This window comes from Benincasa hispida, chromosome 6 (genome assembly GCF_027475165.1).
Source record: "Benincasa hispida cultivar pf3 chromosome 6, pf3_genome.v1.1, whole genome shotgun sequence".
In the NCBI taxonomy this organism is placed as follows: Eukaryota; Viridiplantae; Streptophyta; class Magnoliopsida; order Cucurbitales; family Cucurbitaceae; genus Benincasa; species Benincasa hispida.
Genome location: NC_143483.1, coordinates 16,395,249 through 16,412,152, shown reverse-complemented (window position 1 = coordinate 16,412,152; position 16,904 = coordinate 16,395,249). Strand labels below are relative to the sequence as shown.

Genomic DNA, 16,904 nt, shown 5'->3' with positions numbered 1-16,904 from the left:
TGATGAGGGTGGGATGCATAAAGATGAGTGATAGCTTGGGATGCATCTAAATATTACTTTTTTTAAAAAAATTATTATTAGCTACTTTTTTTTTTATACCAACTCTAAATTTGTAATTACGGGAGTAATTGGAAGATTGTCCTGCACAATAAAAGAAAATTCACACTGGTGTGGTGTTTAGCTACTAACACTCCGATAATCAAATTATTAATTGTTTAGAGAGAGAGAGCTAGAGAGTAGAGAATTCAGGATATTTTTTAACTCGTTCAAATTTTCTGGTCCTTTTGATTATATAGAAATTTAACTTCATAATAGCCACTTAGCCACGTGATCTCTTGAATAATTAATTTGACCGATAATAACTTAATTTGGCCATTACAAATAATCTTATTTGTGAATCCAAACAAATGTAATTGTGAAGTACTTGGACATAATCTTTGCCTTTATAGGATCGACGTTGCCAAGCTCTATGGCTGTCCCTATAGGTTAACCTATATACTTGGGCATTATTTTTTTCTCATAGAAGTTGACCTTCACGGTTTTTGTTAATCTTAGGATGGGAGTTGACCTCTTTTCTCTTGGAATGATCCTTGGGTCATCCCCAGCTGAACACTTAGTCATACACCCACAACATTTCTCATGGATGGAAGCCCATTCTGAATATGAACTGGCTTTGTCCAATTCTCTATATAAATATTGTATGTATCTAAAGTTTATTCAAGTTTGGCTCAAGTAGGTTGAGAATGACTTTTTAAAGGCTTAAAATAGTCATTTCAAACCGGCCTTCAAACTCAAACTTTTGGACTCAAACTTTTGGATCTTTGTGAGTTGTTGAGTATTTTAAAATGGTGGTTGTATGTCAAAATAGAGTTCAAAATAGGATTAGTTTAGGAAGCTATACTACTTCATAACTCTTCAATGGTGTATATTTTATTGAGCTAGGTTGAAAAATACTAACATGTCCTACAGTTTGAGATATCAGTTTAGTTTGTTGATCTTACAAGAAAGCATTAGTTTGAAACATTCAGATAGGTTCCAAAGATAGTTTTTACAGAACTCAACAGTCAAATTTCGGCGCGACGAAACGAATATAGCTAAAACAAGGATACTAATGTTGCATTGTGTGATTTTGGTAACTAAAGATTCATGTGAGGATGTTTAGGCCATGTTTGTTCTGCATCATCCAACTTAGAGAAAGTTTTTCTTCCATTTGATTCATGTTTCTCTGCTTTGATGTTGAGAAAACTCTGTGATTTGAACTGATTGGAAGGAATTTCAACCAAACTCTCCAAGTTGTTCTGATCAATTACTGATATGAACAATGGATTCTCAGAAACTAGCTCTTTTATCAGCCTAATCAATGACATTTCTTCATTCTGATCCATAAACCCCTTCAAACGTACAAGTTTTAGATGTTCCAATTTCGCTTTCCTCCAGACGTTCTTTGAGTACGTCTTCGTGCTCGGTGTGCCATAGCTTTTAGGATCAATCTGTATAGAGTTTGACATCAATGTAAATAAGTTCATGAAGCTTTTAGAATTGGTTTTGTCAATTGTCATAGCTGCAGATTGTATCATCAAGAAAGTGAAGAGAAGCGAAAGAGACGAGATGTACCGTGACGAAAAGTCGCTCTAAGGCAGGACACATCTGGAGGAAGGTGACCAATGCATTACTATTGTATCCTTCATTTGAAGAATAATCAATCCACCAGAGCTCTTTAAGATTATAAAATATGAAGTTCCCTTGTAAAGAAGCTAAAGAAGGCCATATTAGTGCCTGCAACAGCACAAATAACAGTCTTCATTTTTAATTTTTATACTATATGATGAAAGAAATATCATACAAATAAAGCAAAAATTTACCTCATAATTCCGTCTACATAATGTAAGAGTATTAGCATTTTTTATAGTTAAGAGGCATGGATCAAAGTCACTAATCTTCAAGTTGTTGCATACAGGTCCTTGTCTGAAATCAAGCATTGCATCTTGCAAGTTAAAATGACTGTCAAGACGAATCTGTGCAAGTCATCCTCGATACCGAAAGGATCGAAGCTTCGAACATCTGATATGGAGAAATCTCAAATCCGGGCATTCCAAGACAGTCAACCTCTGAAGCTTCGGACTCGAACCGATGCATAGCGATCGAAATCCATAGCACTGGTCGATTCTCAAGTTCTCAAGAAGCCGAATATTCGAAACTAGGGAAGAAACAGCCTCATTGGTAAGGTAACTCACTGATTTTAGACATAAAGATCTGACATAAAAGGAAGATGGAGTTGGATTTTGGGTATCAAACTTCAATTCCCAATCAAAATGCCATGGGAACTCTGATTTTCCATTAGAGAAATCCAAGTGAAGCTTATTATCAGCTGCAATGGAAGCTAAAAGAAGACCATTTTTACTAAAGTGATATTGAAGTCTTGTAATTGGATGAAGCTCATGGAAGTGACTGAAAAAAGAAGAAACTTCATTAGCAACATCTTCAATGGCTCCAAAGCGCACTAGAAGAGCTGAATTCCATAGCTTTCTCCATCTAGAAGAAAGCAAGGAAGTTTGTAGAGCTGATTCAAAAGGAAGAAGGGAAATTATGAATCTAAGCATTTCTTCTGGTAAAAAGCTGATCAAATCTTCCCCATTTTCATCCATTTTCTAACATAAACACACTTTTTATTTTCTTCTTCCAACTCTTTTGAACTCAGTTTTCTTCTAGCAGCTTCAATCTCTCAATTCATATCTTAAAAACGCATGATTCAGTTCTCACACAAGGATGATATTTAAAGGGAAAAGGACCATTATTTGTTTTAACTACTTTTCTTTGATTAAAGGGAAAAGAACCACTATTTTTTAACTACTTTTCTTTGATTAAAATACCTCCCTCACTTCCTAAAATTTGTTCATTGTACTTTTAACTGTCCAATTTTGTATTGTACTTTTAATAAATTTTAATTATAGTCCCTCTTAATTAATTATTTTTTGAAATTGACTTAATAATAATAATAATTTTCATATATAATGTTTTCAAATTTAGAATGAAATTACTAATAAATAACCAAACATTTTTTGAAAAAATTAACAATAAACCAACTAGGGACTAATTAAAATTTTTTTAGAGTACAAAGACTAAAATTTGATAAATTTCAAGGAAAATTATATTGGGTAGTAAATTAAGTTTAGGATTTAGCAATTATGATTTTTACTTTCAAACTTTGCAAATAAAGAAAATATGCAATCCCTAAACAGTTTCTTGGTTTAGCAATTATGAATTTCTAATTATTTTTTATTACATAAACCCCTAAACAATTAATTTATAGACAGAAAGAAAGATAGAGAGAGAGAAAAGTAGCGGTCGGCGATCGTTGATCAGACGTGCAGTGGTCAACAAAGAGTAAGTAACGAAGAGATGGAGTAGTGATCGGCGATAAATGGTGTGGAATTGGTGAAAGAGAGATATTGGGGGAAAGAAAGATAGAGATAGAAAGAGAAAACCAACGACTTACAACCGACGATCGGTGATCGGAGTGCAGCGAGAAGGTGGAGCAGTGATTGACTACAGATTGTGTGGAGCAGTGTTGGTTGTTTGAAGAGAGATGTTGGGGGAGGGGAGGGGCCGACTACTTTTGAAGATGAAGAAGTTCAAGATTATTTATTTATTTATTTATTTTTAAAATTCTAAGTGTATCATTTTGATTCAAGTGTATCAAGGGTATCAAGTGTACATCAATAGTGTATAAAGGAATATCAAGTGTATCGAGTTTATAAAGTGTGTATCAAGTGTATCAGGTATATCCGTATATTTTTTACTTTTTCTATTAAATCGTAAATTGGGCAAACTAAAAGATTTGGGCTTCGGGCCTAATATCAAGAACATATTTTGCCCATTCTACAACTAGACCAAATTTGAAAATATAAGAATCAAAATAATATTATAACGATGAATAACGATAAAGGTGCGATAAAGGTGCAATCTTGGTTGTTAGGGGGACAAAGTGGTTGAGGGTTTATTATCCATGGAAAGCTTTTTGCTCATGGGTCTCACATATTGTAAAATTCGTGTGAATTATTTGAATTATTTAGATGAAAAAATAAAGACCACAAAAAAAAGCACGACTTTCAATGCTATGACAGATTAATAACGTACCATCACGTAGCTTTACTTGTGATTGTTGTAGTTCTAAAAGTAATTATTGAAAGTTATACTTTTAAAAAAATCGATTGTGAAACAAAGTAAGTTAATATTTAGTAAATTTAAGTTTGAAACATATAAAAATAAGTGTTAATATTAGGTAAATAAATACTAAGACCCGTTATTATTTATGTTTTTCATTGTTTGAAAAGTTGAGTTATTTGATAACCATTCTCGTCTCTTATTTTTAATATTTGAAAAACGTTTCTAATAATGAGGTCAAATTTGAGGAACTCCCTATTCTATTTCTATTTCATTTAGATTCGTTTATGTAATAAAAGTTAGCGTTGGTTGGTTGGTCGGTGGTACGCATTACCCTGGATTTCTTTTTACTTCCCAGGTTTGGGTTTGACTCCCATATATAGCATTTCTTATATTATTTTATTTTACATTTTATGTTTCTTTCTTTTAGATTACTTTCTTTTCTATATTATCATATATATATTTTTTTTTCTTATTTTTTTAAAAAATTTATTATTATTATTTTTTATATTTATAGGTTAATTTAGTTTGAATTAAATTTTTAAACATTTAAATTTATATATTACTTTGATTTTCAAAATTTAAATTTTCAATAGGTATATTTAAATATTTTTTGAATTTTGAATTTTAAAATTAGCAATAGACATGTTTATATATTATTTTAAATTTAAATTTTTTATTTTGTAAATTCAAAACCAATAAGAATTTTAAAATTTATGAATTTTATTTACTAAGATTTTCATTTAGTTCACTTTAATATTTTATAACCACGATATTTACAAAATAATATAATTATGTTGGATTTGAGTCAACAACATTTAAGACAACTGACTTGAGTGAGAAATAATATTGCAAATTAAATTTTATCAACATATGAATGATAGAAATAATTGTATTATCGTTAGTAATTTTTCATCGAGACTTATATGTATTTGATAATGTAAATCATGTTTTATAATTATTTTTTATATTTTAATACATGCTATATTTTTTTTACATAAATAAATTAAATTTAAACTATAAAATAAGAGAAAATGTAAGGGGAGAAAATACAAGAAACGAGAAATAAGATGATTATCAAACAAGTTTCTGTTTTTGTTTCTTCTTTTCAAGAAACAAGAAATAAAAATAGTTACCAAACATTTTCCTATTTCTACTTCTTAAAACTTGGAAACAAAAAGTAAAGAACTCAATAGGAAATAGGAAATGGGAAACGAGAACATTATCAAATTGTCCCTAAATTATCTTTTTCTAGTTATAATAGCTAAAATAGACATATTACTAAAACTTTTTTTTTTTTTTTTTTTACATTATATAATTTTAAATAATTATTTAGAATGGTATATTTTGTTAACTCTATATTATTTTTTAAATATTTTCATATATAGATTTGATTAGGTGAGAAAGAAATAAACATATGAAATGAATCTTATTCTTAAAGAATAAAACTAAAAACTAAAAGTTAACTTAAAATTCTATATGATTTTAGTAGAATCCAAAAGTTGGAAAAAAACGTAAAATGAACTGTCACACCCCGACTCGAGCCCGTCTCCTGAGCCCTAGGAAAGGCGTGAGAGACTGAAAATACCACTCTTTTGTGATACCTACTGCCCATTTGAACCTCTTTATTTTCAGTAAAATTTAAGTCAAGGAGATAACAAACAGCTGATTGAGTAGGTTCATTTTATTACAACAATATAATGTTTATACAACTTCAAGCTTAGCTACAAAGTATACATCAACAACTCTAAAACCCCGAAAGTGTGACTATGGCTTGCGGCAGACCTTGATCTTAGCAACACCTTGGTACTCCTCATTTTTCGCTACCTGGGAAGAAAAACATGAAATAACGGATTGAGCTTCAGAAAGCTCAGTGAGTGGTCGTAACTTCTAGATTCAATTTCATGAGTGGTCGTAACTTTTAGATTCAATTTCAACTCATAAATACAAGTATATCATATATACGAGGTTAATACTCAAACCTCCGCTTTGAATGAGTCTGGCCTCCACTCCTATCTACTAGCACGATAGATAGTTAACTGTTACTAATTACAAATGCTTACTCTTTTGCATTCCCTTTGTTCCCTATATGCACATAGCTCCCCGCTCATGGGCTCAAAAGTTAGGCCTGTCGGCCCTCTAACCATCCCATACGAGGTTCCTCCCACAGGCTTAGGAACTAGACATCTCGGTCCCCTGACCATCCTGTGAGGTTCCATTTCCGAGCTCAGGAACTAGGTCTATTGACCCCCTGACCATCCCAATCACATAATCTCATTCTCATGCTAGATAATCATTCATAACATCAGCATATACAATTTACTAAAAAAGATATGCTTTAAGATTTAAAGGAAAGTACCACTCACCTTGATAAGGTAGGAATCTTCCTCTTTAGAAGTTCCTTAGTCTTCTCGGGCTCCTTTTTTGAACTCTTAAAATCTTAGCTCAAAACCTCTCGTGGTTTGGCCGAAATCATCAAAACATCAAGACTGGCCCAAGCTTACTTGGCAGCTTGACCCTTCTGTCTTTTCTTCACTCTCCAACCCGATTCCTTGGAGCTTCTTCTCCGGCAGCCCTACCCTGAAAACTATACTCTCAGAGCTTTTAGATGGCTTTAGAATCACTCTAAACGCACGAGTATTCTGGGAGAAATCCTCGTCCCAAGTTGATGCTACTTCTAGACTTCACTGCCGGAAAACATCTCCTCCTCTTGGAACTCCATGATCAATGCATGGTCTTCTCCAAATCTACCTTCTAACACTCTTTCTTATGTTCTTTGAAGAGGATTTGACTTGTGAATGGAAGAGATATCTTGTGGTGGTATTTATAGGCCAATGGAAATGATCCTTATCATCTTTACCAAGTCCCAATGAAAGACACCTTCTACTTTGGAGTGTTTGCACCATGTTTTGCCACCACCTACTCCCTTGACATTCATCTACTCTCATGCCACACACCTACTTGTGTTGTCTTCCTCATGCATAAGACTTCCTTTGCATGAAACTTCATTCGTTCAGCTCCTATTAGCTCAAGTCTAACCATCTCTCGGTGTAGCCACTTATCTAGATGAGCTCATTAGCCTTGTGTAACGCAAGCCTCAACACCGCTCCATCGTTTAGTCCATCATGCAACTTTTGCACTCATCGCTTAGCTCCATCGTCTACTAAACATCTCGCTCTAATCGTTTAGTGTCTGCATCAATCGCATTATCACCAACGCCCCATCGTGTAGCTTAATCGTTTAGTAAACGATCTCGCTCTCAGTGATCTCACGCATAGCCTATCGCTTAGCTGCCGCGCCCATCGTTTAGCTCCATCGTGTAGCATTGATGCCTTATCGTTTAACACATCTGCTCATCGCATACTATCATCACCCAACATCTGCATCTATCGTGCAATACCCATCGCTCAGTATTCTGCCTATCGTGTAGCCTATCGCTTAGTGCCCGTGCATTGTTTATCGTCTAAGTTCATCGTCTAGCGCCCGCTCAATGCTTAACGCTATCATCTATTGCTATCGTTTAGCTCTATCGTCCAGCTTCTACGCTTATCGTCTAGCGCTTACACTAATCGTGTAGTGTCTTTGCCTATTGTATAGCCTGATCGTCTAGCGCGTCACTTCTCATTGTTTAACGCCGCCCGCATCTTCACGATCGTCTAGCGCATCGCTGAGCTCCGTGCATTTTCTATACGATCGCCTACCTCATCGCATAGCGCCGCTCATTTGCTACACGATCGCCTACCTTGCCGCTTATTTGCTACAAGATTGTCTGCCTATTGTCTTGTGCTCAACATCTTGCTCTCTCCGCTCTCGTTCACGCATTCTCAATGCATGGGTGACTTGAGGCAACACCTACACCAATCATGCGTTCAACCTCACAAATTCACACATGGTTGCCTTCGGCTTCATACTATACTTAGCCTTATCTCATGCGTTAACACCAAATGCATGGTTTCTTTTAACTTTACACTTAGCCAAATTTTTCACTAGTTAAGGCTTAACTCCAAACTACTCAAGGAAAATCTATTCAACACTTAGAATTTTCCTTCTCTTTAACATAGGATTCTAACTTTCACTTAGTTAATTCCCCTAATTATCTGCTTAAGTAGGAAAAATGAAAATCCAGGTTTCACATGAACGTTGTTGAAAGAGAAATTTTGAACCAATCACAAATTGCCATGTTATTTCTCAAATTAATGATGAAATTACAAATAATTTAATTTGGGGCTAATTAAAAGCTGATATGTATCCCAAATTGAAATTGAAGATATAAGTGGGCAAATTTTGATGATGCCACGTATTTTCATCATGACTTTTGGATTGAATAAAATTAATTTGATCTAATTTGATATTATAATTTGGGCAAAAGTCCAATTGAGCCAAAACAAATATGCATAATTTGGCTCAAATGCCAAATTAGGCCTAAATCTAATTAATTAGGCCCAAGGGGTTCATGGACCAACCAAGTCCAAGCACATAAAGCTTACTAGAGAACTCTATAAATAGAAGTGTTTTCTTCATTTGGGGGAAAATTCTACGTTCCAGAGAACCTAGAGAAAATTCTCCTAAGAATCAAAAGACTCCTAGACTCCTGAAGCTGCAGACTCCTTAAAGATACAAGTCTCTTGAAGATACAAAAACTCTTCCAAGACTTCGACTTCAAGAACATCACATGCTCTGCTTTTTCAAGTTAAACGTACGTATTCAACCGATAGAGAATCAAAGAATCAAGTACTAAAGATTCGAACCACATTGCATCAAATCAACATCAACATCAACACAACAACTCCACAAAATAAGTTTCTCTGAAAACCTCATATGAACAAATTGGCAAGCCCAGTGGGACCTCTCTACCTTTCATCTCTCTCTCTTAACATTCAAACAAACAAATGGGACCAAAGAAAGTTGCATCTAAAGTAACTGCTGCAAGCGACTCCTACACGGGACCTGTCACCCGCAGTCGCTAAAAGAGGTTATGTAGGAGCAAGAGCAAGGTTCTGTCATTGCGTTAATATTTTGAAACAAATGATAGAGTCTTCCAAAGGCGGGATTGTCATCAAGGAAAATCCCTTGTTTGAAAACTCTACTTCTACCTCCAGCAAGTCAGAGAGGAAATCAAACCGGATGTAATGTCTGTCATGATGGCGGATGTAATAGCCGAGGTGGCCATGACAGAGATGGAAAGAAAGATAAATTTATTGATGAAAGCTATAGACGAGTGAGATCATGAGATCGCTGCCTTAAGAGAGCAGATGCAGGTTCGTGAAACTATTGAGTCTAGTCAAACTCCGACTGTCAAAGGTAATGATAAGGGGAAAACGGTGTTGCAGGAAAGTAAATCACAAAAATCATCTGTTGTTGCCTCATTATCGGTCCAACAACTGTAGGATATGATTACCAACTCAATCAAAGCTCAGTAGGAAGGCCCATCTCAGACCTCTTTTATGTACTCCAAGCCATACACTAAGAGAATTGATAACTTAGGGATGCTTACTGGGTACCAACCCCTGAAGTTTCAGTAATTCGATGGAAAAGGCAACTGAAGCAACACATTGCCCACTTTGTTGAAACATGTGAGAACGCGGGAACTAGAGAAGATCTACTAGTCAAGCAATTGTCAGAACCCTGAAAGAAAATGCTTTTTACTGGAACACTGATCTAGAGTTCGAGGTAACCGACAGTTGGGAGAAACTTGAAAGAGAGTTCCTGTACCGTTTTTACAGCACCAGGTGTACTGTTAGCATGATGGATTTGATGAATGTCAAGCAGTGAAAGGGAGAGCCGGTCATCAACTACATCAACTGATGGAGAGCTCTGAGTTTGGATTGCAAAGACTGACTCACCGAGTTGTTTGCTATAGAAATGTGCACCCATGGCATGATTGAGGACTTCTCTATATTCTGCAGGGAATAAAGCCTGTACGTTTGAAGAGTTGGCAACTCACACCCACGTTATGGAGCTAAGTATCACCAATAGGGAAACTAAGGATTTCCTGGTCCCTGAAGTTAAGAAAGACAAGAAAGAAATATAGGGTGTCAAAAAGATTGTGAAGAGCGAGTCAATGGTCGTTAACACGACCCCACTGAAGTTTTCCTCCAAAAGGAAAAAAGGAGGAAAAAAAAAAAAGGAAAGATGATATAGGCGAGAGACATCGTTTAACTTTGAAGGAGAGACAAGAAAAGGTATACCCATTCCCTGACTTTAATGTTGCGGACATGCTGGAGCAATTGCTAAAAAAGAAACTTATTTAGCTGCCTGAATACAAACAACTGGAACAAGCAAAAAAATGTAGATGATCCCAATTACTGCAAGTATCACAGAGTCTTAGCCACTTGGTCGAAAAATTTTTTGTGCTGAAGGAGCTAATTCTAAAGTTGGCTCGAGAGAAAAAGATTGAGATGGATCTGGATGAAGTGGCTCAAACTAACCATGTTGCAGTCGTGGTAACTTCAAGTGCTCCAACATCATCCACGCTTTATGACAAAAGAGAAAGCTTTGTCTATTTTGGGACCCTCGTACCTATAGTTATTTGATTTCATCAAGTGATCAAGTGATCCGAATGGCAGATTTTCAAAACAAAGATGAATATGTTGATGATGACGATGACGAATGATGGATTCTTGTAACACATTGAAATAAAAGAAAGTTGAGTTCTACCCAAAAGAGTCGCGCTTTTATTAAAGTTATAGAAGAGGGAACAAGCTCAGAAAAAGAAGGGGAAAAAGAAGGCTTGGAGACCAAAGTTTGTTGAGAAGGAAGATGAGGACTTTCCTCAACCTAGGCAATATATGACATTAGCAGATTTTTTTTCCAGAGAACTTCTAAAACGACAGTTCAAAGAAAACACTAGAAGTTGTTGAATGTCATGCTACTAGCATGACAGAAGATGAGGATACTCCTTTAAGTTCATGATGACATTAGAAGTTTACCATCGTTTAGCATAGATGACCTGTTGTCACTCTCTCAAGTAACTAATACAACTCTCATCAACGTGTTGTTAGAATGAAAAGCATCTAGTACATTGACCTCTATGATGCACACATATGCCTCTTGTTGTACGTCAATAAGTTTCTCAGATCATCTACTGTCGGGATCAAAGCTTCATAACAAGCCTTTCATGTCTCAGAATACATTTGAGAAAAGAGAGTTGGTCAAATTCTCATTGATAATGGATCAGCCATCAATATAATGCCTAAAACGACTATGAAGCAATTGGACATCCTGATGGAAGAATTATCGAACAACAAATTAGTAATTCAAGGCTTTAACCAAGGAAACCAAAGAGTGATATGCATGATACACTTAGAACTTATCATCAGTGACCTGAAGGCTGATGTGTTGTTTCATGTCCTAGACTTGAAGACCACTTTTAAGTTCTTGTTGGGACGTCCTTGGATTCATGGAAATGAGGTAATAACTTCAACACTGTATCAATGATTCAAGTTCTATGAAGATGGAATCAAGAAAGTTGAAGTAGACTTTAATCCCTCCTTAGAAGTTGAGTCCCACCTCATAGATGCGAAGTTTTACTTGAAGAGTGATGGCATCGGTGAAGGCCTATGGAGACCCCTTTAATAAAGAATGGAGATGAAACCAAGTCAAAATTGCAAGCAATTGCAAGGAAAGAATCAAGCGATAAGACACATGGCTCTAGCTCAAAAGAGAGGGAGGCATCCACCAACACTAAAAAGACTACAATTTTAAAGGACGAAAAGGTTTCAAGTCCTCCAATCTTGTGCCGCGTTCCTTTGTCGAGACATAAGAAGGGTGAGACCTTTTACAGAATGCTTAAAAGGCTTAAAGATCGGTGATATTGAGATCTTAAAGAGAATTTTTTTACACCACTCGCAAAGATGATGAAGCAGGAAATCCATAAACCGAAAATAGACTTGACAAAGATAAATATGCCTGAAACAAGAACAAAAGACGAGTCTGATTCTAAGGCTTACAAGCTGCTGGCAAAAGCAGGTTATGAATTTGCTACTCACACTAAGTTTAAGAGTTTGAGGATCTATGAGCGATCCGAGCTTTCTCCGACCCAAAAGAAGCTTTTATAGGAAGGGCATGTTGTACCTGCGTCAAGAAAAGGACTTGGGTATAAGTCACTAGAGCTAGTTCGTATAACCAGAAGAGTGAAAGAAAAGGTGGTCAATAGCAATCATATAACTGCAGAGGAGGTTGATGATGTAAAAGAAAGGGAAAGTAAGGATAAAAAGAACTTTAGCCTTCGACCGCATCAGAAAAAAGAACTTCAACCTTTGACTGCATCAGATCGCCTGTCACACGTGGTTTATTCTTTAAAAGATTAAGCATGAAAGAAGTAGAGAAAGGAAGTCAGTGTCCAATGCCTGGCTCTTTCCGACGCTCAACCTTTTGAAGGTTGACTGACTATGCCTTATGAAGAAGAAGAAACCGTCTATCGATCTCTAGTGGTGACTAAAGGAAATCGGACATGAGGATTTCTATGAACAACAGAAGAATCTTTCCAAATTCAATCATATATGAACATACATAATTACAGTCACAAACAGAAACAATAGGCTATGCGCAAAATAGAAATTACAATATGCTATACTACACGATCAAGGGAAGAATTAACAAACCTTTTAAGACTCATCTTCAAGATCTCTTAATCATGAACGCTCGATCACAGAAACACAGAAACACAGCAACACTCGAACGCTCGTACAACACGACCACTACACTGTATGATCATAGCAGACTCGAACAAAGTGATCACTAAGGTCATGAACACTCGAACACCACGAATGGCCTCCACAGAACCTTGACTGTGTCGAGTTGAGTTTAACACCACCAAAAAAGGTTATCTCGGTATTCTCGGTGTGAGGATCCAAAGTGTGGGCTTTGTGTAGACTTGATTAGAGGATGAGACCGAAGGAGAACAATCGTGTAAACGATTGAGCAAGTGGGAGAAGATAAAGCCTATCGTATAGGTTGATGCCCAATCGTTTAACAAAAGCTATGCGATCGTCTAGCAAAAGCTATGTGATCGTCTAACTCATTGTTTAGCTGAGTGTCTATCGTGTAAGAACACTCCATGATCGTCTAGTCTCTCCAAGTCGTCGTTTAGTAAATCTGATTTACTTGACAACCATTCCGTGAGAACTTTCCGAGATTGGAAATCTCAAATTAACAACTTACTAAAATTAGGAAAACATTTTCCTTTTATCTCACAGTTAAATGAAACCACCAATAACCACTCAATTAGTTATTATTATAAATATAAATGATAATTAACTTATAACCTATAGTTTTAATATTTCATCTCATGAAACATACAAACCATAACTCTTTTTCTATTCCATGGCACTTAATGTAAATCTCACTTACATTAACCTTCCACTAGATGTATATCATATATCATATCGATCATATGATATATAATCGAATGACCTCTTGTTAATTTGAACATTTCAAATCAACACCAAGAACTTATCCTCAACTTGAATCCATTAAGCTACCAAGGGATCTTATGGACCTGTAGCTTGAAGCTCCAACAGTATGTGAATAACTGACTAAACTCTTTAGTCACGGGATCCACCATCCGTTAACTACCAGGCACTCCACTAAAGATCGACAGCTGAACTCTCCTTACTACAAATATATTATGTGTCCATCTTAACCAATCAATAGTGCGATACTTCACAGATCGCTTGTAAGTACAGCTTGACCAATAACCGTTATGCCTCTGTAGTTACATCTAACTTCTTAAGTACTACTAATCCCTCTAATAAACATAAGTCATAGTCCTACTATGACTGAGTCCTCTCTTCCAAAGAGAAGTTGTGGCCACTATGTTTAAGACCTGGAATCAGCCCTTAAGGGAGCAATCTATCTGCTTACCCCTGCTTTGGGGAAGGAGTGAATTTCATCTTGTGTAATTGAGTTCCCAGCTCCTAGATCAGACAAGTCCCCAAAAAGGTAGACATGTTGAGTTGGCAATCTGGTCACTCTCACCCATACTAATCAAAGGACCGCTCTCAAAGGCAGGAGTTCCCAAAACACTCAGGATTAGGTGAGATGTAAGTCTCCATTATCAATGAATTTATATATAGAGACGAATAATCTTGTGGTCCGATCTTGTACAAACTCTTTGTATAGGACACCCCCGCTCGCATGTCTCCACATGAATGGTCAAGATCTACCATCTGTAGTAGTTTACAACACTTGCAAACCCCTACAAAGCGGGCCTATTCGCAATGTCACAAGGATCAGAAATCCCTCCTTAATCCTTATAATACAGACCTATTTAGGTTATCACTTAAGGCATGATCCACTTGTATATCTCATATACATGCTTAAGTTTACATAAGATAACCATGGAACTTTGTTTATTGGATATGAATTAATGCCAGAATGAAATAGCAATTATTTTATTCATAAACAATGTTTATAATTACAAACAACGAGACTCCGGGAGAATTAGGACACCAATCCCAATAGTGACGACCATCAACCTTTGAACGATTAGGTACAATTATAAAGAAAAAGGAGGGAATGTCTCACATGTCTATTTTCTATTGCCTTAGGTGCGGTGGCAAATAGTTCTCTAGTGAGATAAAGGGTGAAGAGGAAACTCAAAGTATCATCCCTAATATAACTATAAAGAAGAAGGAGCCGATGTCTCGTGCGTCAATCTGGTGTCGCCTCAGGCATGAGGACACCAAAAGTCAATCAAGAGAGAAATTATCTTGTGAAGCAAGGGGTGACGAAGAAATTGTTGTGTTGTACCTTCGCGGATGAAAAGAAAAATCTTCGTTACTCTCAACACAAGTGAAGGCTCTCTAAAGGCAAAAATGCGTGACATTATTTTCACTAATCCTGAAAATGAAAGCTTATAATAGGAGGAAGGTGAAAGTTCATGTCACCACATTACCATCATGGAAGAGTCGGAAAATGAAATGGTCGAATAAGATGTGGAGGATCCCCAGCCGAACACTTGAAGATGGTGGTCAATCCACTGTGCATGAACTTAAAAAAGTGAATCTTGGTACTGTAGAGAAGTTGCACCCAAATTTCGTGAGTACGTCCCTCTCTAGTGAAGAGGAAAGCAAATTCGTGAGTTTACTCACTAAGTACAGGGGCATATTCGCTTCATCATACAAAGAGATACTGGGGCATGATCCAAAAGTAGCAATCCATCATCTCGCAATCAAGCAAGGATATCGACCAACTAAACAAGCTTAACAACATTTTCAGCCAAAGCTTATTCCTCAAATAGAAACCAAGGTCAATAAGTTGATTGAAGTAAGATTCATCCGTGAAATCAAGTATCCAATGTGGATAGTGAACATTATTCCTGTTAGAAAGAAGAATGGACAGCTTCGCGTTTGCGTAAACTTTCACGATTTAAATAATGCATGCCCGAAGGATGATTTTCTATTATCCATCACGGAAATCATAGTGGACACGACTATAGGTCATAGGCCTTGTCCTTTATTGATGGGTCTTCTAGATATAACCAAATATGAATGACACTCGCTGATGAGGAAATGACGGACTTTTAGCATCCAAAGGGAATATATTGTTACAAGGTGATGCACTTCGGGTTGAAGAATGCTGGTGCTACTTACTAACGCACCATGCAAAAGGTGTTTGAAGATATGTTGCACAAACATTTCGAATTCTATATTGATGATTTTGTGGTCAAGTCCAAGAAACGACAAGATCTCTTGAAGGATTTGAGAGTTGTGTTCGATCACCAACAAAAATATCAGTTGAGGATGAACCCTCTTGTGCATTCGGTGTGACCTCATGAAAGTTTCTTAGTTTTGTGGTAAGGCGTCGAGTGATCGAGATAGATCAATCCAAGATCAATATCAGTCAGAAGATGCCGAGGCCAAAGGATTTACATGAGTTAAGAAGTCTTTAGAGATGCCTAGCTTACATCTGAAGGTTTATTTTCAACTTGGATGGTCGGTGCCAACCTTTTCAAAGATTGATGAGAAATGGAGAAAAAGTCGAATGGGATGAAGCCTGCTAAAACGCTTTTGATAGTATAAAGAAGTACTTACTTAGCACTCTCCAATAAACTAAGATCCTAGGTTATTTATGTAATTTAAACATATATCCAGAGACATACAGGTGGATCATGTTTAAATGATAACCTAAACTGTTTGTAGTTGATGGATAATGCTGGGTACCTTACCCTGGTGACACTATGGATACAGTTCGCTTTGTAGATGTTACAAATGTTGTAAAGTGCTACAAATGATCTGATCTTGATCATTCATGTGGACATATGTGAGCAGAGGTATCCTATACAAAGAGTTTGTATAAGATCGGACCACAAAATGAGTCTCATTATATAATGTTGTTAATAGTATAAGACTTACATTTCACCAGGATGACCATAGGTGATATGACCTGAATCCTGAGTGAGTTGTGAACTCCTACCTATGAAGGCGATCCTTTGATTTGCATGGGTGAGAGTGGCAAAATCGCCAACTCAATTTGCCTACCATTTTGGGGATTCGTTCGATTGGAGAGCTAGGAACACAGTTACACAAGACGAAATTTACTCCTTCCCTAATGTTGGGGTAAGTAGATAAATTGCTTCCTTAAGGGATGATTCTGAAGCTTGAACAATGTGGCCACACCCTCTCTTAGCACAAGAGGGTTTTGGTCATAGTTAGACTATTAGAGGGATCAGTGGTACTTAAGGAGTTAGATGTAACTATAGGAGCAAAACGATAATTTTGGCCTAGCTGTACTTACGA

The 16,904-nt window shown here is 36.4% G+C and overlaps 1 protein-coding gene across 1 annotated transcript; it reads right to left on the bottom strand.

The window, feature by feature from the left end:
* Nucleotides 1–1,045: 1,045 nt before the first annotated feature.
* On the bottom strand, nucleotides 1,046–2,757 carry LOC120080376 (F-box family protein). The gene is given in 3 exon segments (XM_039035022.2): nucleotides 1,046–1,490; nucleotides 1,615–1,776; nucleotides 1,863–2,757. Coding segments are annotated over 3 exon segments (1,299 nt in total). The 5' UTR covers nucleotides 2,646–2,757; the 3' UTR covers nucleotides 1,046–1,136.
* Between the last annotated feature and the right edge of the window lie 14,147 nt (nucleotides 2,758–16,904).